Source organism: Nyctereutes procyonoides, unplaced genomic scaffold (genome assembly GCF_905146905.1).
Source record: "Nyctereutes procyonoides isolate TBG_1078 unplaced genomic scaffold, NYPRO_anot_genome, whole genome shotgun sequence".
Lineage (NCBI taxonomy): Eukaryota > Metazoa > Chordata > Mammalia > Carnivora > Canidae > Nyctereutes > Nyctereutes procyonoides.
The window spans coordinates 34,863,606-34,890,635 of NW_026575146.1; the positions used below are offsets into that span (position 1 = coordinate 34,863,606).

Consider the following 27,030-nt stretch of genomic DNA (forward strand, 5'->3'; position numbering starts at 1 on the left):
AGGGTGGTGTCCTGGGGTTTCCCTTTGTTGATTCATCCACTTGGGCCCCTGAAAGGCCACAGAGAGGGGGAGACTGAAGGAGACGTAGATTTCTGTGGAAGTAGGGTTCTGCGTTGCTAGTGCCTTGGAAGTCAGTGTTTTCTATGTGAGATTTGATCGTGGAGAAAATACATGAGGGAAAAAAAAATGGAGAGTATTCCCAGCAGCCTCTAGAAGGTCATCGTGAAGTCCGCGGAAAGCTCTAAACATCTGGGCAGACACCCGCAGACAGGGCTCAGCATCCATCCATGTCTGCATGGCGAGCACACTCGCAGGGCGCTTGCTGTGGGCCTGGGGTGGGGGTGACGGGCCGTCCCTCCCCCTGGGGAGGCCAGTCGGGGGTAGGGAGACATCCATGAGGCAGGGATGGAACAGCAGACCCTTCCCTGAGGGAAGCAGAGAGCCCCCAAAGAGGAAGCGCATTCAGAGCATTTCGCACTACTGTTCACCATCGCGGCTGCCCCTTCGCACGGTGGCCACCATGCCCTTCTGAGGAGCAGAGGCAGGTCCCAAGGCTTCCTGGGTGGCGGCATGCTCAGGGCTCACCTATGAGGTCTCTTGAAGTCTCCCTGGAGCTGTGGGCTGGCGCTCTCCTACCCTGCGGTCCATGGGGCTGCCAGCCTGGAGCCGGTGAGGACATGCCCGAGGGTCAGTGTTGAGGCCAGGCCCAGACGGACAGCAGTGTCTCCTGAGACTCCTGGACCCAATGGGAGGCCCTGCAGCCTGGCTGAGACTGCCTCGGGGACTTGGGCTGTGGGCTCGTGCGTATTGCCCAGGGTTTTGTCCTGACAGCGAGCGAATGTTCGGGGCTCACTCAGACTGAAGGTGTCAACTTGTTGTTTGAATGGATCTGTTCAGAATCGCAAGGCCTTGGGAGCTGGCGGTGGATGTTGGTGGGCCAGGCGGCTCCCCCCGGGCTGGGTGGCCCCCAACGGCTCCCGACGGCCATGGCTGTGTTGTTGAGCCAGGGCTTTGCCAGGAGACAGGCCGGCCCAGTGTGGCAAGGCCCTGTGGAGACAGCCATGTGGCCTCCGTGCCCCCGCACACACCGTGTCTGCAGCCCCGAGCCTGAGTCGCAGGGAGCTGCCCTCATCCACCCGGGTGTGGACACTGCCAGGCTATGAGGTTGCTGCCGCCTAAGATCATCTGAGCCCAGAGAACCGAGAATGAGGAAGGCGGCCCCAAGGGCAGCTGTGCAGCCGTGGGATGGGGAGGCGGCACCCTGATGGGTCGGGCTGGGTGCACGGAGCTCCCCCTTGGGCTCCCACCGTTCGGGAAGTGCATGCTGGCCCGGGGCCCTGCCCACGTGGTGGAACACCCTCAGGCCGCAGACCCGCCGCTGTTGCCGTCCTCACCATGCGGGCGCGGGACGGACTGTCGCAGGCTGTGCCCGGCTGTGCTGCGTGGGGACGGAGCCGCAGAAGACGTTGGAGCTGCTGTTGGGCCTCCCGGGGCCGCCGGCCATCTGTCCACGTGCTGTTACTCGCAGTCCGTGACTTCCCGCCGCCCCCTGGTCTTGGTGGCTGCCTGGGTCGGGAGCCGGCTGGTTCCCTGCCCTGGCGGTGCTAGCACACCCCCAGGTGTCTGGGTGTAGAGGAGGAGGGGGCGCCGGCCCGAGGCAAGCTGGCCACCGGCTGCAGCCTCCCCATGGGCTCCTCCAGTGCCGAGAGCGTGGAGCACCTCCGGCCCATCTGCCGTGTTGTACCCGCGGCCCTGCCCTCCCTGCACCGCCCAAGGTCGGTGGGGGGGACCCCTAAGAGGTTTCCGTCCTGAATTTAGGCACAAGCAGGCGGACGGCCGTGCCTGCAGCCCTCAGGCCCCAGGACTTCCAGCTGCGGCGCTCTTGTTGCGAGGCCTGCGAGCTGCGGGTGCCCCATGTGGCTGTGGGTCGGCTGAGGGCGGGACACGGCTTTTGTCGCGTGTGACAACCCTCAGGGCAGGCGTGTGGGCGGCTCCCCAGTGATCGTAAAGCCAGGGTTTACAGGCCACGGGGACATGTGGGTTGCAGCGTTACCGGAGTGTCAACAGCCCCCCCAGAGAAGTTAGCTTTGGCTGCGTCTTGCCGTCACACAATGTGGATAGGTGAGCTTGTGTGGAGGCCCGATGGGGAGAGGGCGCAGGCCGGGCAGGAGGCTGGCAGCGGGAGGCAGAGGCTCCAGGAGCGTGGGGGCTCCATTCCTCCCTTGCTGGGGGGTCACGGGATGATGTGTCTGGGTCTAGATAAGGTCACCGCGGGGTGCGGGGGCAGGCCGGCAACGGGAAGGCCGCTCACAGCTGTGTCTGCAGCTCCGGGACCTGGGGACGGAGGGCAGGCCGCGCGGGGGACCATGTCCAGGGGCCCGGGCCTGCCCCCCAACCCACGCCGCCCTCCTCCGCTGCCTTTGCCTCCCCTCAGCCGGGCCCACTTGGGTCTCGTCCACCCAATCTGGATGCTGATGACCAAACAGCCCACGGAAGATCCGCGAGGGGCGCGAGGGATCCTGCGCCCAAAGGCAACCTGAGGATTAAGGGGTGACTGCTTGGGAAGCACCCAGCGCGATATTTAGCGAGTGCTCCCAAAGTGTTTATTCTTGTCAGTCCCTGTCGCATGCGTTCATGTCCGCACCGACAAAACGCCACGGACTTCCGTGTTGTGCAGAGATACAATAAAGATCGTGCAGTCTCTGTAAGACCCAGCCGTTTCCAGATTGAAGGAAGCGTACTAAAAGCACAGGGCCAAGGTGGGCGGGTGGGCGGGGTGCTCTTTATGTGCTGGAGGCCTGGGATGAGGGGTCCCTCGTCGTCGTGGCCTGGAGAGCCGAGGCTGAGGCAGAGGTGTATACAGACTCAACGTTGCTTTAACGAGTAGTGACCTAGATTTCCTTTGCTTGGATAACAGGGGTGATCCCCAAATGGGACCCGAATAGGACCCAGAGGTCAACCAGGGGTCTAGAGGGCACCGACCGGAGGGAAGGGAGCCAGAGGAGTCGTGATCCAAGTTGGCCTCTGGGCTCTTTTGTGTCAGACGTGGGATTCAGTGCAGGTGGGGGTGCGTTCGACCTGGGCTGGGCCCAGCTGTTCTGGCCAGTGGGGACCCCGAGGCTGGAAGACCACTTCGGGAAGGAGATCTGCTCCATCTGCCCCGCCTCCCTCTCTGCCCAGCGCCCCCACCAAGCCTCCTCTGATGTCCTGCGCATTTCTCTCTCTCGGGCCGATTATTCCGACGCATCCACACAGGCCCTGCCCCTGCACAGAGGGGGCCCTTCAGCACTGGTTGCTCAGGCCCAGAGGGTTCATCACACTGCACCTGAACATCTAATGCAGAGACACATTTTCTGTCGGAAGATCCTTAGCTTATGCCCTAGAGAGAAGACACTCCATAGGGTGCGTTTGATCACACGCGTGCGATAGATACGTGCAAATAGATACAACACTCAATTAAATAATTGGGATTTTATATCCCATAGCCTGTCATTTTAGTTAGAAGTGTGTTCTAATGGGAATGTTCTTTTTTCTTTTTCTTTTAATACTTTAGTGCTGCCAACTGTCCCTATTCAGAAATCAATTTGAATAAAGACCGAATTTTCCCAGACCGCTTAAGTGGTGAGATGCCTCCAGCTAGTCCATCATTTCCAAGAAATAAAAGGGCAGACACAAATGAAATCTCTTCATCTCCTGAAATCAGGTAATTAAAGTGGTAATATTGGTGTTATTTAGAAGTACTCTGGTTGAAAGAGGTTTTCTGTCTCAGGCGTTTCGTGTTCTCTGGTTATCTTTTCTTGGACATTATGGGAAACGCATTTGATTTAATGTAAAATGGTGGTGGAGACCAGAGGTCGGACTTTAGAAAAGTTAGGCGGAGGGTTTATAAAAGCATCTCTAAATCAGACAGGCTTTCTTCTGGCTGGCTCATCCTTTAGTTGGACGGTTTTGGTGTTAGAAGTTTAGAAATTCCAGTCATTTTACTTCAAGCCAGTTCATATTTCTGAATGAACCGATCAATATCTATCTAGAGCCTTCCTTTATGAGAAAGACGTTGGGTTTTTGTGAAGAATGACCATTATTTCTTCTTCGTGCTCCTGTCAAGCACTTGCCTATGTGTTGTTTCTTTTAATTACTAAGATGTTCGTTGCACTACATTTGACCCTTGAGCGACATAGGGGTTGGGGCGCTGACCCCCCCACACACAGCTGAAAATGCAAGTACAATGTTTAAGTCCCCAAAAACTTGACAACTAATAGCCTACTATTGATTGAAAGCGTTGCGCATAACATAGACAGTTGACTAACACATACTCTGCATGTTATGGGTGTTGTATGCGGCATTCTTGCAATGAAGTAGCCTAGAGAAAAAAAAAAGTCAAGAAAATCCTGAAGAAAAGAGTACATTTTCGATAGTGTATGTCTACTTTAAAAAAAAAAAATCAATGCATAAGTGGACCTGCTTGGTTCAAACCCATGTTGTTCAAGGGTCAACGATATAAGCTCAGTCCTCTAGTTCTGATTTCACTCGTTGAGATGAGCCAGAATGTTTTAAGCTCAGTGGATTATCCAATAAGGGACTAGATGTTGTTTGATCTTTCAGTAAAAGGTCATTAACTGAGAATACTCCTGAAAGGAAGAGCGGGTTAGCGGAAACGTGTTCCTTCGTGCTTAGGTTTTGGGAGTTTCTTTTATGTATTTAAGATTTATTTATTCGTTTGAGAGCGAGCGAGCGCACACGCACATGCGCTCGAACAGGGGGAAGAGCAGAGGAAGGGTGAATCCCCTCCACCGGGCATGCAGCCCACCTCGGGGGGATCCCGTGACCCCAGGACCATGACCCATGCTGAAATCAGGAGTCAAAAGCTCAGCCGACTTACCCACCCGGGCCTCCCTTTCATGGAAGTATTTTCAAACCTAAGGCAACACAGTTCTCTATTTAAATACCTTACAACTTCCACTCTTATAGATGAGCCGGGTGGGTGTTTGAATTAATAAATCCGATTCTAAATTCATAGCAATGCTGTCGGAGTAATAATGACATTTCAGGTGTCAGTATCCTTCTAGAAAAACAATTGTACCCTATGGATCGGGTGAGCTGTAACTTCTTTAATTATTAACCACAAGAGGATGATTTTTTTTTTTGACCTTTAAAAACTATGACCGATTTAACATAACTTCGTTTTACCCAACCCAGCCTTCCAGAATGAGGTCGTACCACGTGAGGAAACTCCAGATAAATCGAGTACTAGCTCAGACAGTAATAATTACAGATACAGAGTCCACTGACTCTGACTCAGCAGGTGGTAAGGCGACCTAGCGTTTAGATTTCAGAAGCCAAGATACTGTTTAAAATATCAACAGGATACTCCGAAGAGCCCGCAGGTCTATCTCGCAGGCTTTCTACTCACCGTCCGGGCTCCAGGCCAGATTCCTAGGGCCAGCGTTTGCTCACAGCACAATCTCCTTGGGATGATGTCCTGGGGTCTTCCTCAATTCAAAGTCTGTGGAAAAAAAAAATTGTAATGGATTTGACCATTCCAGTGACCTGTGTTCTCTGAGGTGTAGTCATGGTTTTTCGTGAAATCACCAGGATTTAGGGAACAAACACAGGCATTTTTTTTTTTTTTTTACCACGGGCATTTTTAGTTTTCTGTATAACCTATCACACGCTTTCATCTCTAAATAGCTTTCTGTGTTGTAGATTTTTAGCCCACACCGACTTCTGAGTCCGTGAATGCTGACCTGCTGTTACTTTGAGCGGATACTTACACTTCTTGGTATTCAGGTTAATCTCTTCGAGTGATCTTTCAGTGGGTGAATGAGTGTCCCATTATTCATGCTTTTAGAGACCCATTTAGATTTCTTCTTGTCTTCCTCTTACCAGATTTACTATTTTTTACTATTTTTTTTTCTCCATCACTAGCAGTAACCTGAAACATTTGATTAGTTACATGCAAAGGAAACATGAGGGAGATGATGAAAATGACCCCTCAGTTTTTAAGGTGAACACTTTGACCCAGATTTTTTTTCTCACTGTGATTTTTACACTAAAGTATTTTTAAGACATGACTGCAGACATTTTGACCTGCCAGCCTAAATGCTTCCTTAGGCGTACTTGGAAAAACAGTATGTTTCAAAACAACACGGCTTTATTTACTCTTCAAAGTTTTTTAAATTCTTTAAAATTCTTGAAAACTGACTTCTGATGATTTTTTTCCCCTACTGCAGGCAGGCGCTGGTGCTCAGAGCAATTGCAGTGGCACGGGGTATTTTAGATATAAAGGATCATGAGGTGGCCACATCATAAACGTGAACAAATAAAAAAAAGGTTGTTAATGAAAAAGTGTATCGTACGTACGGCCTGCGGATGGTTGATTTGAGGTAGAATTAACAGGGTCAGCGTCGGCCGGCTTTTCTGCTGTGAGTGAATCTGAAACATGCAATATTTTTTTCATCTCGTAAGTAAATATAAAATATTGGGACTGTTGGTTTCTTTAGCCCGACCAAAGAATGAAGTAGTGAGCTATGCAAAGCCCCGAGAGCAGGGACTCATAATAAGCCCCCAGTAAACGTCACCTCGTGTTGACATGGCAAGAGGAATGGGTTGCTTGTTGCACGGTGTCCTCTCAATATTTTTTTTAAAGATTTTATTTATTCATGAGAGACAGAGAGAGAGAGAGGCAGAGACCCAGGCAGAGGGAGAAGCAGGCTCCATGCAGGGATCCCGACGCGGGACTCGATCCCGGGACCCCAGGATCAGGCCCTGGGCTGAAGGCAGGTGCTCAACCGCTGAGCCCCCCAGGGATCCCCATGCACAGTGTCCTCTTATTCTGGGGGAGCAAAGGAAGGCTGCCCACTTCTGTGCTGCTCCCACGTGAAACTCCGATTCCGCATTCCAGGCGGTTCTCGCAATACCAGGTCTTGGCCTCTCCTCTTATCCCGTAGTCATTGCATATGTGGATGGGACTTCGCATCCGTATTTTAACGCATTTTCTCTGCATCCCTTGTCATGATTTACTGAATTTGGTGGCCAGACTCTACTGGGTAGGTGTTTTGTTTTACTGATCTTCGGCACAGTAAGAGACTGTTTGCAACCCCAGAGGTGGAGCCAGAGAGGAAGGCTGAACTGTGGGGGTGCCTGAGGGGGTGAGGACGGCACGGGCGGGGAGAGGAAGTGGGGGGGCAGGGCCGCTGGGCCGGGGCACCCGGGCAGCCATCTGGGGGCTGGTTAGTACCGCCCGCCTGTCTAGAGGCACGCGGTGCCCCCTGCCCCCCACCCCGCGCGCAGCAGCTCTCAGGTGCCGGGGGTCCCAGGGGAGGACTAGTGGGCACTGCTCTGCTCTGGCCGCCGCTGCGGGACCAGGTCCGTGCGACGGGGCCACGGGCGTGTCCTCCTCTCCCACCGGCCCCGGACCATCGGCTCGGCCGGGCCTGGGGCAGCCTGCGTGCACAGCCCTGGCTCCTGGGCGTGGCCTCGGATCCCCAGGGACCTCCCTAGGCTCGAGGTGGGGGCCCGGGCCAGCCCAGCAGCACCCCCAGGCTGGGGCCTCAGCGTCCACGCTAGAGCACTTGGGGGCGCAGGTGGGTCTCCCGGCTTGGGACCGGCGCCGACTTCTGTTCGTCCTGCAGCCGAAAGGCCCTATGGTGGGCCCGGCCGGCAAGGTCTAGGCTCCTGGTCAGCCCTACTGCAGCCCCTCAGTCCGCGGCAGCCCCCCTCCCCTGGCCTCAGGCACCGTCCGTCCCCCAGGGCCACTTCTTCCTCTCCGAGCTGAGCTCGCGGACCTTCCATCTGTCGCACGCGTCCTGAGTTGGGCCTGGCGGGGGCTCCACGTGGCGGGGGTTGTGTCCTCTGTGGCCCTGAGGTAACAGGTGCGCCGAGTGCTGGGGCACGGGGTGAGGGGTGACGGCCCGCGGCCTTCAGAGGAGACGGGCAGTGGGGGTGACCTCATGTGCTGCTGGGACGCCTGCTCTCCACGTGGTCACGCCACGCCCCGCGGCACCTACTGAGGGAGAAGGGGGGGTCCCCCAGACCCTGGAGCTTTAGTCCCGCCCCCACGCAGAGCATGGCCCCACGGGGGGGGGGTGGGCGCCCAGGCCCGGGGGCGGGTGGGCTGGGTGCTCGCCAGGTGGGGGCCCGGGCCTCGGAGGAGCTGCGGGAACCACAGCACACGTGGACCCGGGGGTGGGGGGTAGGGGGCGTCCTTGGTTCCCCGGCCACGTCGGGGTGTCTGCGCCATGCCCCGTGTTTCCGGGGAGAAGATACTTTGCTCGCAGGGAGAGCAGCTGTCTCTGCGCGGGGCTCCCGGCCTGGCAGCCCCACGGCTCTGCGCGCCCTCCCCGCCTGCAGGCCTGCATCTCTAGATCTTGGGGAAACCTGGGTCTCGAACTCTGTGTTGCATCAGAGCCATCAGGTATTTGTTAAGATGCAGCTTTCAAAGCACCATCTCCAAAGATACTGACGCAGGAAACGTAAGGTGCGTCCCAGTTCTTTTTTCTCTTTTTAAAATTTATCCATGAGAGACCCAGAGGGAGGAGAGACACAGGCCGAGGGAGAAGCAGGCTCCATGCAGGGAGCCCCATGTGGGACTCGATTCCAGGCCCCGGGGTCACGCCCTGGGCCATAGGCATGCACCCAACCGCTGAGCCCCCCAGGGGCCCCTGTTCCTAGTTCATTTTTAACAAGCACCCCCAGGAGACGGATGCACGTGATCTCTGGGTTAGACTTTGGGAATTGTTCCTGGATATAAAGGCCCTTCTCTGCAGTAATATCCACCACGCATCACCAAATGGAGAGCGTAGGCGTCTGCCCCACGGAGGCTTCTTCCCGGGAAATCTATTCTACAGCTGCTTGTAGTTGTGTTTCTAAATTAGGGGCTACCTCTGTTAAAAATCATGGCACTTTGGAAGCGAGTTGGCCTTAGACACAACCGCAGGAACCCGGTGAGGCACGTGTCAGGCGGCTGCTCAATGCTAGTGTGACCTTGCGGGGCCGAGGGCCGTGGTTAAGCTAAATCCAACAAAAAAGTTCAGTCTCAAAAAAAAAAAAAAAAAAAAGAAAGAAAGAAAAAGAAAAAGTTCAGTCTCTCCGGTTCGCTGTAGAGACTCCTTCAAGTGGCTCCTCAAGTCGTAGGGCGGGCGTTTGTGCTGCGAGTCACCCAGAGCGGTTGTAGGAATTGCAGCTCTGAACCATCCTACGCGTGTTTCTAGGATGAATCCCCTTTGCCAGGCTGCACCGAGAGCTACTCCGCAGCTGAGGAAGGCTCTAGGAAGCGCAGGAAAACAAGCTCACGTAGCTAGGGACCTGCAAGCAGGGGAAAGCCCCTCTACTTTGCAGAGCTGCAGGATCCACTAGAATCCCACCCGCTTAGAGCCGCAAATTCTAAAACGTCACAGACGCGAATTGGGAACGTGGAGGGAGGACCTTGGCGGTGCTGTAGGAGGCTCCCCGAGCCTGGGCCCTGGGGCTGGCAGGTGGAGCAGGTCATTCTGTGGGCGCAGGCGTTACCTGCCCCCTAAAGCCCATCCGCCCCGCTGTCCACTCCCGGAACCACAGGCAGCTCCACGCGGCCACTTGTGCGCACAGAGGAGCATCCCAGTGCGAGGAGGAGGACGGAGCCTGTCGCCCCAGGGTGTCGCAGCCACCCTCCCACCACGTCTCATGCGGCAACTCGGTCACATGTAGTGGAACAGCACTGACATCTGCTCACTGTCCTCTGACGACAGAGGGACGCAATCTTGCTCTTCTTGTCGCGTGTGATCCTTGCTCCCCAGGGCGGACGGGAGTGGGTAAGGGCTTGACAGGTCCCAAATGCATCGACGAAGCAATTGCTGCATTAGCTTTCCCGGAGCGTTTTTCCTTGGAATCTGATAATATTCACGGTGTTGACTCATCGTATGTATCATTTGCCTTCATTAGCATATGTTCCTTATGCCTGAGTTATAATTGAATAGGCTTACCAGTCACCATCTTATTTTTATTTTTTTTAATTTAACTTAATTTTTTTAAAGATTTTATTTATTCATGAAAGACACTCACAGAGAGGCAGAGACACAGGCAGACGGAGAAGCAGGCTCCATGCCGGGAGCCCGACGTGGGACTCGATCCCAGGATCCCAGGATCACTCCCTGGGCCCGAGGCAGGTGCCAAACCACTGAGCCACCCAGGGATTCCCCAGTGTTATTTTTAATCATCAAATAAATAGTAAACCGTATGTACCTCTGAGGCCGTGTTTCTGAAAGTGCTATTAAAACCCCAGGCTCTGGCGGTTCAGGCTCGGGCTCTCGAGGACAGCCCAGATCCTGATCTCAGGGTCATCAGGTCAGGGCCTGCTTCTCTCCCCCCGCCTCCCCCCCCGCCCCCCACTGGCTGTCTCTCATGTTCTCTCCTCTCTCCCTATACAATAAACAGATAAACCCTCAGAGACTCTATTCAGATGTTAGCCGTAGTCATAAAAGTTTAAATCCCACTGGTTTTTATTTGCCATCTTTTCTGTGTGCCTTTGAAGACGGTGACCTCCTCGTATGGAAGCTGTGCAAGAACACCCTCCTCTTCGTCCATAGAAGGCATTTGCAGACAGTTCGAGTACTCTTTTATAATTCCTCTAAAGTATAAACCCCGAGATTCTCTTTCTCTAATTTTTTTTTTTTCCCAGTGAGTAACCTCAGCCCAGAAATTTAAGAAAAAAAAAATTGCTGGGGGCATGCATGCACCGAGAACATTTTCACTTTCAAAACAGAAATCCCTCACTCCGTTCATTGTGTCACCTCTTGTTGCTGGGGGGGCATAGGTACTTTTGAGCTCTAACGAAACCCCCGTGAGGCCAGAATAAGCTCTGCTGGAGAGAGAAGGTAGGGTTATTTCAAGCCAGGAGCCAAACCAAACTCATGCTGGATTTAGAGAGTTGGCTCAAATCCCTGAATTGAAGCAAAGTAATTGTTTGACTTTTTTTTTTTTTTCAATACTGTTTTTAACAGACTGGGACAGATTGAAGCATAAATGGTTAGGGATTGTTTTTAAATGAAAAACAGACTTGAAGAACTATAGCTGTTTGCATTCAAATGCACCCTGTTACTAGGAATTTACCCTTCTGATGTTTGTTTTGCTAATAATTACTACCAAGCCTATTTAGGCTTAGATAGTAAGGCTTCTAAAGCACGGTACGTAATTACAGAGAAAAAGAGGATGCTGACTCAGAAAGAGCACATTTTTTGCACTTGAGTGGATTCCACTATCTTAATTACAAGCCCAAGGAGTATTCTTGAGTATGATCTTAGCTATGATTATATTTAAATTCAAGCTAAAAAAAAAAAAAGTTGAAATAAATTGGTTCTTGAAAATTCTAAAATCTCAAGGGAAATCTCTGTATTCCAGGTACTTTTCTGGGTGTTTTTACCTACGTCAGCCCACTCAATCTTCACAGCTCACGTGGGGTGGGTGCTGCTCTTACTACATCCCCCACCCAGAAGTGGAGAGCCCGTCTCGGTCACAGGTCACACAGCCCGTCAGCAGACTTGGGTTACGCCCCAGGCCTTCGGCTGCAGTCTGGCTCCTAACTTTGACTCCAAAAAGTATTTTAAGACCTGAAAGGAGACAGGTGACCATGGATGGTTTTATCCCGAAATAGAAGTAGTTCTTCAATCGTAGAGGCTGCCATAGATTACGCTCCTGCTTGTATGTCTGGCTGCGTGCAGCACGTCCTAGTCCTTATTTTACGAGTCCTCGAAGTGCCTGTGAGGAAAAGGATTTATTATCCTCATTTTACAGATGATGCAACTGCGAAGTGGGGGAGTTAAGTCACTCGCTAAAGATCATTTAGAACTAAGTAGCAGAGCTGAGGTTGAAATGAGGTCTGTTCACTCCCCGAGACCATCCTTGCAGCCCACTCGGGTCCTGATCCCCTAGCCCCCCTGCCCGTCCCCACCCGGCCAGCTGGCACGTCATTCCTCAGTGACGTTGTTGGAAAGTGTTGACCGAGAGGAGAAAGTGGAGGAGACTTTATGCAGAGCAAAATTACAGAGCGTGAAAATATTTTTGGTTCTTTTTTTTTTTAATGAGAACCTGTCCAAGAAGCGTCTCTGGTCCCGTGTTCCAAAGGGCTTGGTGAAGTCACCGCCGAGTTTGGCCCTGAGGCTGATGGAAAGGGAAGGCCTGTGCAGCTGCAATGACTTGGTGCTCAGGAAACTGACGGCCTAAGTCAAGGATTTGGTGTTTGCGCAGAGGAAGAAAGCCATCACGGCGCCTCTTGGGTCAGAATTGGCGGTGAACCGCCGCACCTCCCAGGAGAGGGAAATTTTGGTTGCCCAATTGAGAAACCAGGTTTTGTTTTAAATAAAACACAAAGCAAGCAAGAAGGAGTCTGATTCCCCCTGCCTGACCTTGTCAGGAGAAGACGGGTATCCTGTCTTCTGGAGGAGTGCAAGGGCGAAAACTATGTAATGGTCGGATGTAATCATGGACTTTGGTGTCAGTAGGGCCTGGTGCTACACCTGCCCTACAGACTTGGCATTGACCTCTTTGCATTGTAGCGGCTGATAGTAGGACCTTCTTCCAGCGATTGTTGTGAAATACTGGATCTGAAGGTCTCAGCCAGCCTTCGGTGCGCAATATGCTCTTGTGACTTTTCTTACTATTTAAACTGCTCCCACGTTTCTGGGTGTGCTTAGTTAGGATACTGGGCGTGCTTGCTTAGGATGCTCACTTTGTGACTTTGTGGTTCTGTTCATCCATCTAGTTCATCGTGCTTGTTCTAATAGACCACTCAGATGAGCCCACTGCTCCAGCCCTCCCACTTGCTAGCTGAACGAAATATCACGTAGAACCCCCATTAGTCACTTTAAATTTTAAGTTATTAGCAGAATCAATATTTTAATTGGAAATAAAACATTCAATAAACATTTCTTCTAGAGTCCTTTACTTGGATTGTGTGACATGAAGATAAATACTCATGTTTATATATTCCTTTTTTTTTCATGTTTATATATTCCCAAGTTAAATGGGTTCAGTGTAATATCATGAGTCCAAGTAGGGAAAATGGAAACTGAACTTTGCTTCTTTGGGGATGGATTATGACAGATTCAGGCATGAAGAAACTTTTTGGGTCAGAGGTCTTATTTTCTTTTCTCTGTCTCCATTCTCTCATAGAAAATGGTCCTTGTCTTACATTTCATAAAATAAATCAGGGCATATGAAATAGAACTTTCCTCTTAAGTCTTGTACTTTTATTTTAATAAAATTTACTGTAAAGGAATGCTGTGCTTCATTAAGACCACAAAAATGCAAAACTGTTATCAGTGGACAATTCTGATCATGAAAACAGAAATATTTAGAAAGTTCTGAGACTTAATTTTAGTCCTTGATCTTACTTTGTCTCCCCGCCCCACCACCACCACCCCTTCAATCATTCATTAATGCTTTTAGGAAATCTGCAATAACTAATTGGGAAATTTTTTTTTACTCTGAGAAATGCCAGTTTTAAGTTATACCACTGTACTATATGATTTTTTTTTCTAATAAATATTAAGATATTAAGATAGTCATCCCCAAACAACTTTTTTCAGTGGTTGCGATACTTACTGGGATAGATTTGTAGGCTCAAAGAATATTATTTCTAATTTAATATAAAATAAATCCAGAAGATCACATAAGCTGATTTTAGCATGTTGTAATTACCAAAATTACAAATTTAGCACAGTTTTTACGGAGAAGACAGTTTTCAATTAATGTGTTTCCTCCAATTATCAGCAATATTCTTACTTTTTTCCTATACTTCTATCTCCCCACTTTTAATGGAATAAGAGCCTCCATAGTCATTTAATTGATTATTCTTGGGAAAAGGTATGTTTTTATTTTGTATAAAAAATGATTCGTCCTCGTTCTCAAATAAGCAAGTTTTCTTCAGCATTTGTGTTGTAGGTTGTTTTTAGTGTCGACTTGGCCAGGGAGCTCTGATCTCAGTGAAATTTCACATGTGTCCCTGGAAATGGTCTAAGAAGTACTGAGCATGTATTCATGGCATGCTTATGTGCTAGCGTGGTTGTGTTCAGTTATCATCATTCAAATGCAGAATAAATTAGTGCCTTTGTAATTAGGACTGTACAACTTTATATGTTGTTGAGGTATTTGGTTTCAAACGTACTTGCCTTTTTCTTAAAACTTACCAGTAGAAGTATGATCTGGATCTTTAAGGAACCCAGGGTATGTTTATAAAGGTAATAACCCATAAGAAACAACAGGACATCAAAAACACAGAATATTACAAAGCATTGAAGGGTGTAAGGCAGGTACCATGGCCTGGATGGTCCCGGGAAATTGGAGAGTGGAATGTATTTGGAACTCTGGGAATGGAAAAATTAGGTTGAAAAATTTTTAGATATTTGGAATTTAGCTTTAAAGAAAATATAATTAGTCTGTGCTTGGTTCCCTTTAGCACCATTTTTGTCCCTGACTTAAGGGCAAAGCTCTAAATTAAGATTGCAATGATTCCATCCCAGTTTAGAGCATTTTTGGCATGTTTAGATTAGCATCAGGTCATTCCTGGTCAGAAAGACTTGGAATCAGTTCAGCCTACACATTTGACCTGATTAAGCCAGGAAAAGCTTCCTAGAATTGAGTTGGATTCTTCTGGGCCAATCTCAGGCTCAACCCCAAATCCCAGGGCTGAGTGTCATATATATGCTACTTGATTAAATGGTCTGGACTTTGAAAATATGCTCTTACCTTAAATTTAGTTTTACTGTACGGAACCAAGTAAAATTCTTCATAAATACATGTCCCAGTTTAAAGTCAAGTTATTCAATACTTATATTTGCCAGAAGACTTCCCCTTAATACCATTCTTAGCTTTTTAAAAAAAAATCTCCTTTCTGAACTGTAAATGAAAATTGGTAATGATGAAAATGGGTATTTATAGATGTTATTAATAGGAGTTGCTTCTTAGTAGAACTGAAAATCCTTTTCGACATCTTAGTGGTCTCATGCTTTTATTTTGTTTTTTTGGTTTAATATTCCATGTTTTTATCTAAATTCCGGTTAGTTAGCAAACAGTATAATACTAGTTTCAGGAGTAGGATTCCGTGATCTATCACTTACATACAACAGTTGCTGAGATGCAGTGCTGACCCACCCGTTAACGTGCATCTATTACAAAACACTGAAACACCCGTTTTTCTCAGGGACCAGCATGCTGATGACATCAAAGAAGACTTTGAAGAGAGAACAGAAAGTGAAATGAGGACGTCGCATGAAGCCAGAGGTAGCCATAATAATCTCATATTATTGATGGAAGTTACTATTAATACTCAGCAATCAGAACTTGACTAGAATATAGCAGCCCTCCTATATTAAAGATAAACTTCATTTAGTTGGTTTATTCCTTTATCACAGGTTATCAAAGTTTACTGTTCAGGGTAAATATACAGTTGACCTTGAACAGCGGGGACTTGAACTGTGCGGGTCCACTCACAACACAGATTTTTTTTTCCCCGATAAATATAGTACAGTTCTCTTCTTTATGATTTTCTTAATGACGTTTTCTTTTCCCTAGCTTATGTTATTGAAGAATGTAGTATTTGATACATATAACTTATAAAATCTGTGTTAATCAACTGGTTAGGTTATTGCTAAGGCTTCTGGTCAACCATAGGCTATTGGTAGTTACATTTGGGGGGAATCAAAAGTTGCACAGATTTAAAAAAAAAAAAGTTCTACCCAGATTTTTGACTGTACAGGGGTCTGTGCCCATAACCCCTGCACTGTTCTAGGGTCAACTGTAGTATATAATCCATAATGATATAGATTCATCTGTGACCTGTATTTACAGTCTCTTTCACATATCTGTGCAGTATCATATGTAAGTAAGGTTTGGGTAACATTCTATGTGGTTCTGAGGATATGTTTTCTTTGGTATTGATGATGTCATTTGCTTCATATGTTCAAAACTCACCTCAGCACGTGTATTGAAATCCAAATGGAATTAATAAGGACTTAGTCTAAGACCACAGAACGAAGAGAAAAATCCTTGGGAGAAATGTTTTAAGTTGTGTTGGAGAAAGTAACTTGTCCGACATTTCTGCTAAAAAGACACTACAAGCCTAACTAAGTAATGAAGTCATAATGACTGTTAATCATAGTATATATTATATTTGTAATACACATAATTACTATTTTTTATGAGAAATTGTTAGCCTGCTTGTGACTTTAATGATTGTCCGTGGACACTTTGCTTTTTCATGTGTATTTTTTGCCTTAGGTTATTATATAAGATTTGAGATTGGCACCTAATGACTTCCTGCAGTGACCTAGTCCATGAGCGATGCATTGATTTCCGTATTTGATTTCTAGAAAGCAGTAATTTGTGATAATGTCAACGGCTACATTCCCTGCTGTCTTACGTCCTCTCGTGTTCTATTAGTGTGATGCCGCATACGAGCCCTGCAGTGGCCAGGGTTTGAATCCCTTTTCTGCCACCTGCTAGGCATGTGATTCTGGACACTGCATGGAACACCTCTCAGGGTTCCTGCTCCTTCCCCAGAAGAATGAGGACAACTCCCTCCCGGGTTGTCATGGCGATTAAGTACATTTCTAAGTTGTTTCAGAGGGTGCCTGGCTCCTAGGAAGTGCCATGCAAGCGTTTGATTATTTTAAATGTTTCTGGCCATTTAGAAAGAAAGAAAAGCATTTACTTTCTGACGGTGTTGTCATCCAGGTGTCCTGGATTCCTAGACAAAGGTTTGGGGCTTTCCTTGTGAATGGTAGTTAGGATCATAGCCTTCGTTCCCACCAGGGCCCCACCCCTTCCAGCTCTGCAGCCGGCTCTGTGCCTCAGTTGCCTCCTGTGTGAAATTAATGTAGTTATGTGGTCGCGTCGGTGGCTGAAGGGTTAGCCGGGGGCGGTAGTAGTAGAATTGTAGGATTGTGGAATAAGTGTGTGTTGCATGGGATTGTCTCATCCTTGAGAATTCAGACAGATTCAGAATAGAATCCTCTAGACTCTGAACTTTTGGAGGGAGTAATAATTTGCCCAACTTTTCAGTCTCTTCCGAACTTAGTGATTCATTTAACCTTTTATTTGATTTGCTGAGCAGATTTTGATCATTTTTTTCTGGAAATGATCTGGACAATTATTATTCTCTTAATAGAGAATTTGGCTTGATTAACATATATGCACGGTGTTCTTCATCTTTTATTTTTGTCCTGTTGGTCTCAGTTTGAATTGCCTGAGTTTTTCTGTTTTATTCTCTCCAGAAACATAATTAGGATTCATATATGACTCTTAATTACTGTTCTCACCTACAAAACCTATAGTTCAATATCCATATATTATTTACAGTCTTATTTTTTATCAGTGAGAGAGAAAGAGCTTCACAAAATAAGTTGCTCTGAGAATTTTTGCACATATGTTTGTGAGACTTGACTATTAATATCTCATCCATTTTTAGCCTCTTAAAATGAATTTGATAAGTTTCCTTCATTATCAAAGTTTGGAAACATTTTATATAAAACTTTCATAAAACAGGGCACCTGGGAGGCTCAGTAGGTTAAGTGTCTGTCTTCAGCTCAGGTCATGATCCCAGGGTCCTGGGATCGAGCCCCAAGTCTGGCTCCCTCCTCAAAGGGAAGTCTCCTCCTCTCTCTCCCTCTGCTCCTGCCTCCTTACATGTGCATGCACAGATGCATGCATGCGATCTCTCTCTTTCTCTCTCTCTCTCTCTCTCTCAAATAAATAAATAAAATCTTTAAAAATAAATAAAATTTCAAAAACTAATTTCAATCACGCTATGATTGTCAACTGGTCTTTAAACCCAGGAAACCTCTTTCAGTGATAATTTATTACTTATGCTCTGTTCTCTCGTTGACTGATAATACCTATTATTCTTGAGTTAGAGCCAAGGGATTATGTTTATATTCAAAATATTTAACAATGGGTTTGGCATCCAACCTTGCACAAGACAAAATCAACACTGGTCTTAGTGCTGAAGGAGAGTTTTGGAAGCTCTCTGCTATGCCAAGAATTACTTTTAATTGCCGGACCTTATGGAAGTCCAGTAAGGGCCTGGCTGCCTTGGGGAGGGTGGGAGTGGGATGCAGGGGGCATCATCATACCAACCAACATGGAAGTATTTTAGCTTTCTTTTTCTTCTTCTTCTTCTTCTTCTTCTTCTTCTTCTTCTTCTTCTTCTTCTTCTTTTCTTCTTCTTCTTCGAGGGAGAGAAAAAGAGAACAAGCATGCAGGGGAGGGGTAGAGGGAAAGGGAAAGAACGAATCTTTACGCAGGCTCTATGCATAGCTTAGAGCCCCATGCGGACTCAGTGTCATAACCCCGAGATCATGACCTGCGCCCAAATCAAGAGTCAAACTCTTAACCAACTGAGCCTCTCAGGCACTCCAGTATTTTAGTATTTTAACAATTTTTATATATTTTTGATGTTCTAGGCATATACCTCAAGCTGAAATATCTTCCTCAGCTTCTTGCTGTGTCAAGTCTACTACTGACTGCCTTGAACTTTCACAGCCGTGATTTTTATTTCCCTTCACTTTCCTACGTTGGCTTGTTCTCTTTCACAGCGTGTTTTTGTTTTCTAGAGATCCTGCCCCCTCAGACCTCACTAAAACCATGAAATTCTTCTGTCAATAAATCAGTGCTCCTCTTCTGATGTTTTGTAGAACTTTTCATCAGAGGCTCCATGGTGACTGTTTTCTATTTTAACATTTCTGTGTTCAAGGATTTTTCCCAGGTCTTTGTGAAGAACACTTACACCCCAACAGTCCCATTTGGGTCCGCTAACCTGAGCTTGGAGTCTAGGTAGAGAGACTCCACTCTGGGTCCGCATCCTTGAGCCTGGTAAATGCTCACCAGTGATCATTCACAGTAACATCCGTTCAGGGGTGGAAGGAGCCCTTCGCAAATCTAGCCTGGCTTGGGAGGCTGGGAAGGTAGACGAGAAAGCCCCTTGCAGTTTGTATATTATTTAGGGTAGAGGAGACTGCAAAGAAGCCACCCTAACTTTCTTTAAAATGCCAGTAGGATTTAAGACTCTAGTAGGTCCATGAGAACCATTTTGCTTGGAGTCATGGATCAGATCAGTATTTAAAAACAAAACTTCCTCCTGAAAAAAAGCCTCTCCCTCCTCCTCTGTTTCTTTAGTTAATTCAAGTTAATTCCATGCAATACGTATAATTATGAGCCTTTTTTTTTTTATGATTCTCTCCATGCAACTGAATTTGACCTTTGGGGACTACTGAATATGATTTATCACTTTTTCTCCTTCCTTTTTCTTCCTTTTTTTTTTTAAAATGACAACTTCTATCTTTTTTACCTGAAAAATAAAATAACTGATTCCTATCATTGTAGGGGAGCCTATTAATTAAGGATTCTATAAGTTGGCCTTCAAGTTTAAACTCTTGTACTCCTGGGAAAGGTATAATTTTGTTTTCTCTCCTGCAAGCATGCTTTCTCATGGGCAGCTGATGTGCAGCAAGAATTGAATTCTATTCTGTAACATGCTAGATTTTCACTTGAAAAATCAAGCTTGCTTTTTTGCTTCCATAGCAATTGTGGGGTGGTTTATTTTTTTATTTTTTTGGTTGTTAACCTTGAAATGATCCTCGAGTATCTTTCAGCCTGAGTTAAGTATCTTGAAGCTAATTTTATCTCCATTCCTTGATGCTGTGATTCATTTATCTTACCCAATCACTGTTATTGTTCATCTTTTTATATTTAGTCAGCCATTAGTAACTCCATTAAAAATTTTTTCTTTCTTTTTTTTTTTTTTGGTTGACAGATGTATTCCATTTCTTCTGTCCTTGTTCTTTTTACATTAAGAGCATATTTTACAGATTCACGGAGTATTAGCCTGAAAAGGTATTGACTCCTTTTCATTTTTGCTTTCTATATCCAGTACACTCTCAGTGATATGCCTTTCTTTCAAAATTAGAAATAATTTATGGAGATCCCTGGGTGGCTCAGCAGTTTAGCATCTGCCTTTGGCCCAGGGTGTGATCCTGGAGACCCGGGATCGAGTCCCGCGTCGGGCTCCCTGCGTGGAGCCTGCTTCTCCGTCTGCCTGTGTCTCTGCCTCTCTCTCTCTCTCCCTCCCTCTCTCCTTCTCTCTCTGTGTCTATCATGAATAAATAAATAAAATATTTTAAAAAATTAGAAATAATTTCCCTCATTTGCTGAGTCTTTACTATATGTCAGACCCTGGGATAAGCATCTTAAAAATATCATGTGATCCTGACAACAATCTTGTTACCTTGATTTCACCAAGATACTAGAGCTAGTCAGTGGTGGAGCAGGAATTTGAATCCACATTTATCAGACGCTCAGGCTCACCCTCTTTTTTTTTTTTTAAAGATTTTATTTATTTATTCATGAGAGAACAGAGAGAGAGAGAGAGAGGCAGAGACACAGGCAGAGGGAGAAGCAGGCTCCATGCAGGGAGCCCGACGTGGGACTCGATCCCGGGTCTCCAGGATCACACCCTGGGCCAAAGGCAGGTGCTAAACTGCTGTGCCACAGGGGCTGCATCAGGCTCACCCTCTTGACCATGACCCTCTACTCTGTAGGAGACCAAAGATCCAGGGTCACGGTCTGATGCTGCCCCAGTCTCACGTGTGGCTTTGGGCATGTCAGACTTCGGTTTCCTCACCTTAGGGATGGTTGCCTCCTAGCACTGTTCGGAAACTAAAATGAAACAAGGCAGTTGGAGAATTTGGTCTCACGTCTGTCACTGGCTTAAAGGCATAGGCATGAGTCAGACAAGAGGTCAGTGGTAACAGTTGGCTTTATTGCTTTAGTATTTTCAGACTTGGAAATAGGAACCCCCATCAGAATGAGATCCGAGTGTGAAAGTAGTGGAGAGTGAGTACTTCTTTTTTTCTTTAGGACTTGCCCTGGGTGGTCATTATACCATGCAGTGGTTGTACTGGGTCTTAATGGAATGGTCCCACAGGAAGCAGGTGCTTCCTGGTGGTGCTCCATGGTGGTGAGGATGTCTCTTTGAACTAGAAGACATGCTTGGTTTAGATGATCTTCCCTATACTGAATATTTATTGTCTTGATTCTGTGTGAAACGGAGGATATTTCTTTCAGGGTCACCTTTATCAGAAATGTCTTCTTACAAGGGTGGATCTCCCACTTCACTTTTTCCTACCTTAAGCCAAATCAAGAATTTTAATACCTGTGCTCTCAACCAGAATTGACAGTCATGGTGGGCAAATTCACATTTACAGGTTTCTACTTGGAATTACTTCATTATTAATTATTGAACTTCATTTCAAGGAAGTCTGCAAAGTATAAAGTTTCTTAATCATATTTTACTTTTGCAAGGATCAGTAAGAACTAGGCTTGGAAATCATCCCCGGATAGTTGTGTGAGTAGCCCCGATGAGCCGTGGAAGCACCAAACCGGAAACCAGAGGGGAGAGGGAAAGGTCTTTGGTAAATTTTCATTTCAGGGAATTTCAAAGCATAGAGAAAACTCCCATAAAAGTGTTATTTTTCATGTAGATAGATAGTTTGAGGGGACGGCAGTTAAGAATGACCGTAATAAAAAGAAGGTGGCAGCAATGTCTTCCGAACAAAGGCTTTGTTTTATGAAGCACATTGTACACATTCAAACCTATATTCCTTACCCTTGGCAGTGAGCCAGCTACTTGAGCATTTATTTTAGTTTGACCACATGTTAAAATAAAAACCTGGAGTCACATTTCTGTGCAGTTCAAGGATTCAGATACACATTCACTCAAGTGAAGTTTTCTCTCTCTGTATTTTTGGATTGGGATCATAGCTGACACGCTATTATTTTCCAAAGAAAGGGGATGTTCTGTGGCTGGGAGACACACTACATTTGCCCCGTTCATCAGTAAACGCCATTGGGCCCCAGGACATCCATCAATTGGCACGAAAGAATCAGCAAAAGGAAGGAAAGTCATAAGTGAAAGATGTGACGTTCATGTTAGTTTTAGAATGGTGTATATGTCTAGGCCTGTTTATAGCATCAGCTTCAAAGACATGTAGAAGGCACCAGAAATATGGAAGCTCTAGGGTTTTTAGTCATTTCTTTAGAATGGCTCAGTTTTTTTCTAAAGAATAACGATGTAGCAATGTTAGAAATGAGCTGAATAAGACAGCTTTAGCAGGAAATAGAATGGAACCAAGGTGAAGCAGGGAACACTGGCAAATGTTAATAAAACAGAAACAGTTGTATAATAAACCTACCACTTTGGACAAGACTGGCACTTTTGTGGCAAGAAATCAGGGTACGAGCCATAAAGTAGGCTGTATGGTTTCACACTCCTGTGGAGCTGGAAATCTCACCATTTCATATTAGCCTCCCTCATGAAAGATTTACAAATATTGTATTTCAAATAATTGCTAAACTCTTGGAAATGTCTGAGATTAAGGAGTGTTTTTTTTAAGTTACTCCATATTTATGCTAAACGAAAACATCTTGAACTCTATGGGAATTTAAAAAGAATACAAGAATAAAAACAAACTGCTACAGGTTTATACATTTGGCTCATAACAGATATCAAGTAAAACAGGATGAGGGCCTGAAACCTTATAACCAGTTATATGATATTCACTGAATGAAATGGGGAAAGAGGCACCATGATGGATTTTTAAAAAATATTCGAAGAGTTGAAATGTTTCATGTGGAACAGATAGATTTTTCTGTATCAGCTCACTCAGGTAGAGCCAGGACCAGTGCATGTTAGCTCCAATAAAATAGATTTTTTTTCTAATAGTTACTTCTAAGTTACTGTCTAATATTCAGAGCAAAATTCAGATTAGGCTAGCTTAAGAGAAGTTATTAAAGAACCACAATAGAACAGTAGAAAATATTTTTTTAAGAAACTATGTCACTTATAGTAGCAGCAGAAAACTTCGGGTACGTAGGAATAAATTTAACAAAAGATGTGTGAGACCTCTGCATGAAAATGACAAAAGATTAAAGGGAAATAGTGAAGACGTCCCAAAGAAATGGAGCCATATCCCTTGTCCTTGGTTTGGAAGACTGGATGTTGTGAGGATGTCATTTCTCAGAACCAAATTGATATATACTCAGCAGTAATCTCCATCTAAATCCTAGCGTTTTTTAACAAACTGATTCTAAATTTTATATGAAAATGCAAAGAGATAAGGCTAGCCAAGGCAATCTTGAAGAACTAGACCACAGACATCAGGACACTTACAAAGTGATAGTAATTAAAACCTGTAGGTTGGTGTAAAGAGACCAGGGGAACAGAATGGAGAATCTGGAGACACATGTTTATATTCATGTTAAAGCTGGCATCATAGTCAAGTGGGGAAAGAGTGACCTTTTCAATAAATCATGTTCAGGGAATTAGGAATTCATGTGGGAAAAAACATCAGGAATGTCGATTCTTACCTCCCACCATACAAAAATAAATTTCAGATGGATTGTGAGGGTAAAACATCAAATACTTAGGGGAAAGCAGAGAAGACTAACTTTAGGACCTTGGGATAAGCAAAAATTTCTTCAGTAGACAAGGCACTAATTATAAAAGAAAAAAAGTAAGTTCAACTTTATCACAATTAAGAGCTGTTTGCCAAAAGACTGTATTAAGAGAGTAAAAAGGAAGTCAAGACTGGGAAATATTAATAATATTTCCAACAAAGAATTCCTGTCTGCAGTGTATCTAGATGACTTCTACAAATCAGTAGGAAAAGGACGAGATGACCAAATGGAAAAAATGGGCATAAAACATAAGTATTTCACAAAAGAGGTTCCCACATGGCCAGTTGAGCACGGTAAAAGATTCCACTTCATTAGTCACCAGACAGAGGCAATCCTGAGCACAATGTGATACCACAGCAAATTCACCAACATGGCTGAAATTAAAAAGATAGACAACAGCACATGTTATGAGGCTATAAAGCATTTATAATACTCTTACACTATTACTGGGTGCATATTGCACAACTGTTTGGAAAACTGGCAGGATCTGCTGTTGCTGGATGTCCACACACGCTGCAACCTCATATCCCCTCCACGGTCTGTATACACAACAGAATATATCCATGAGCTCAAGAAAGGGCATGTGCAAGAATGTTCTTAGGAGCACGGTTGGGGGCAGCAAATGTCCCCTTCATTCCAAATTAATTGTGGAATATCCAGAACAGTGAAGAACCATACAACAACGAGCAAGTGAGCTACACCCACATGAGCAAGCAATGCGGAGGAATCCCACACACGTGCTGTTGAGTGAGAAAAGCCAAACACCAAGGTTTTCATTGAAATGTAAGTCAGAAGCAGGCTGTAAAGACCCTGTGATGCTGGAGGTCAGGAAGGGGTCGCCCTGGCTGGCCGGGCGCGATTAGAGGGCTGGGAGTGCTGCCATGTTGTCTCTAGATCCCAGTGTTGGGTCCGTGGGTGTGTTCACTTTGTGAGAATTCTTTGAGCTGGACACTTAATGATCTGTCCACTTTTCTGTGAATCTTAACTCTTTAAAGAGAAAAAAAAAAAAAAAAACCTTGGGTCCCATATTGAACTTGAGTTGGAAGAGGCGAGTCCGGTCTCAAAATGGAGGGCCACGATCCAAAGGAACCAGAGCAGTTGAGAAGACTGTTTATTGGTGGTTTGAGCTTTGAAACTACGGATGATAGTTTAAGAGAACATTTTGAAAAGTGGGGCACACTTACAGGTAGTGTGGTAATGAGAGACCCCCAATGTTCCAGGGGTTTGGGTTTTGTGACTTACTCTTGAGTTGAAGGGGTGCATGCAGCAATGTGTGCCAGCCACACAAGCTTGATGGCGGGTGGTGGAACCCAAGAGAACGTTTCTAGGGAGGGTTCTGTAAAGCCTGGTGCCCATCTAACAGTGAAGAAAATGTTTGTTGATACTAAAGAAGACACAGAAGAATATAATTTGAGAGACTACTTTAAAAAGCATGGCAAGATTGAAACCATAGGAGTTACGGAAGACAGGAGGAGTGGAAGAAACTGTCTCATGATAAAATTGTTGTTTGGAAATACCACACTATTAATGGGCATAGTTGTGAGGTGAAAAAGGCCCTTGCTAAGCAAGAGATGTGGTCTGCTGGGTCGCAAAGAGGTTGTGGACGGAGGTGGATCTGGCAACTTCATGGGTCGTGGAGGAAACTTGGGAGGTGGTGGACAATGTTGGCCGCGGTGGAAACGTTGGTGGAAGAGGAGGCTATAGTGGTGGAGATGGTGGCAGCAGAGGTAGTTATGGAGGAGATGATGGTGGGTACAGTGGATTTGGAGGGGACGGAGGCATCTATACTGGTTATAGCAGTAGAGGAGGCTCTGGTGGTGGTGGAGCAGGATATGGAAACCATGGATGCAGAGGTGCTGGTGGAGGGATATGATGGTTACGCTGAAGGAGGAAATTTTGGAGGTGGTGGGAACTATAAAGATCTTGGAAATTACAGTGGACAACAGCCATCAAATTATGGACCCACGAAGGGGGGTAGTTTTGGTGGAAGAACCTCGGGCAGTCCCTCTGGTGGTGGTGGTGGTGGTGGATCTGGAGGTGGATATGGTAGCAGAAGGTTCTAAAAAAAATTCAGAAGGAAAGGGCTGCAGTTCTTATCAGGAGAGAGAGCGAGGAGTTGTCAGGAAAGCAGCAGGTTACTTTGAGGCGTTCGCCCCGAACGCATTAGAGGAACTGTAAAAATCCGCCACAGGAGGGACGATGACCCATAGTCAGAAAAGTTACTGCACCCTCAACAGGAACCCTTGTTCGGGACCATCGCAGCCACGGTTTGCAGAAGGTGCAGCTCTTGGTTAATGCAGCGTAGCCTCCGTGGGTGGACGTTCCTGAGCCTTTATCTGTTGTAGCTTTGTCTTTATCTTTTCATTACATCAGGCATTTCGCCCTGTAAATTGCGGTAGTGGTACCAGGAATAAAAAAATCAAGCAATTTTTAACTTTTAAAAAAACAACAAAAAAAAAACCCATAAAATATTTTTAGAGATACAAAGTAGCTTAAAATTTTCTCAGAGATCACGAAAGCCCAGACTCGAAGGATCACCGGAGCGGTGAGCGGGCCTGGGAGCAGAGGGGCATCAGTGCAGGGGGGGCCTTTCTTCTGGTGGCTTTGAGGAGGTAGTTTCCAGAAAGGGTTTACGTCCTAGAGGACCTTAAGGAGAGGATCGTCGACAAACGAGTCCCAGTGACGTAAAATCATTTGCTAAAAATTGGCTATCTGGGGGAGGACAGCAGTTAAATAGGTTTGGGTGCAGAAGGCCCGGCAGGTGCACTGAAGGCTGTGGCTGTGACTGTGACGTGCACAGGTACGGGAGTGACGGAGCGTGGGCCTGCCCGCCGACTGGTGTTGCTGCAAGGGCTCCATACCCTGAGCGGGCGCAGAGGCTTGGGTGCTGCCCAGGAAGTGCAGTGGGCGAGGCGGGGCTGGAAGGAGGCAGGGCTGCGATGAGGGCAGGAGGTGTCGCCACGGGGCCAGCAGCGTGGCCGTCACCTCCAGGACCAGGGCGGAGGCCGTGCATGCCAGGAGCAGCATTTCCTTCGTGGGTAGAGCCACGGTCCTCCGTGGGCCTGGAGGCGGCCTCCGACACCTGCGGGGGGCGGGTAGGAGTTGGGGACACAGAGTGGGGGCTCTGCTGCCACTGCTGCCTCTCAGCCCGTGACAGTGACGGCATCCGGTGTTTGTGTCGCCAGGTGCCCGGGAGGAGCCGAGCGCACAGCAGGCGCAGCGTCGATCAGCCGTCTTTCTGTCCTTCAAGTCCCCGATCCCGTGCCTGCCGCTGCGCTGGGAGCAGCAGAGCAAACTGCTCCCCACCGTGGCCGGGATCCCTGCCAGTAAGGTCTCCAAGTGGAGCACCGACGAGGTACATCTGCCCTGCTCGGGGAGAGAGCCTGGCTTCAGGGGCGGGGCGGGAATGGGGACAGGAGGGACAGAGATGGGGGGGGGAATGGGGATGGGGGGACGGGGATGGGGGATGAGGATGGGAGTATGGGGACGGGGGGACGGGGATGGGGGGACAGGGATGAGGGGACGGGGGCAGGCAGGGGGCCTAGTTTC

At 46.8% G+C, this 27,030-nt stretch overlaps 1 protein-coding gene across 4 annotated transcripts in view; it reads left to right on the forward strand.

Moving 5' to 3' along the window:
• Positions 1 to 27,030, forward strand: part of L3MBTL3 (L3MBTL histone methyl-lysine binding protein 3) — a 120,626-nt gene that overhangs the window by 88,013 nt on the left and 5,583 nt on the right. For all 4 annotated transcript variants that reach the window (XM_055311624.1, XM_055311625.1, XM_055311623.1 and 1 more), the window contains 3 exons: positions 3,554 to 3,703; positions 15,173 to 15,252; positions 26,667 to 26,836. In XM_055311624.1, the coding sequence (XP_055167599.1) occupies positions 3,554 to 3,703; positions 15,173 to 15,252; positions 26,667 to 26,836 (400 nt within the window). The remainder of the gene's footprint in view (positions 1 to 3,553; positions 3,704 to 15,172; positions 15,253 to 26,666; positions 26,837 to 27,030) is intronic.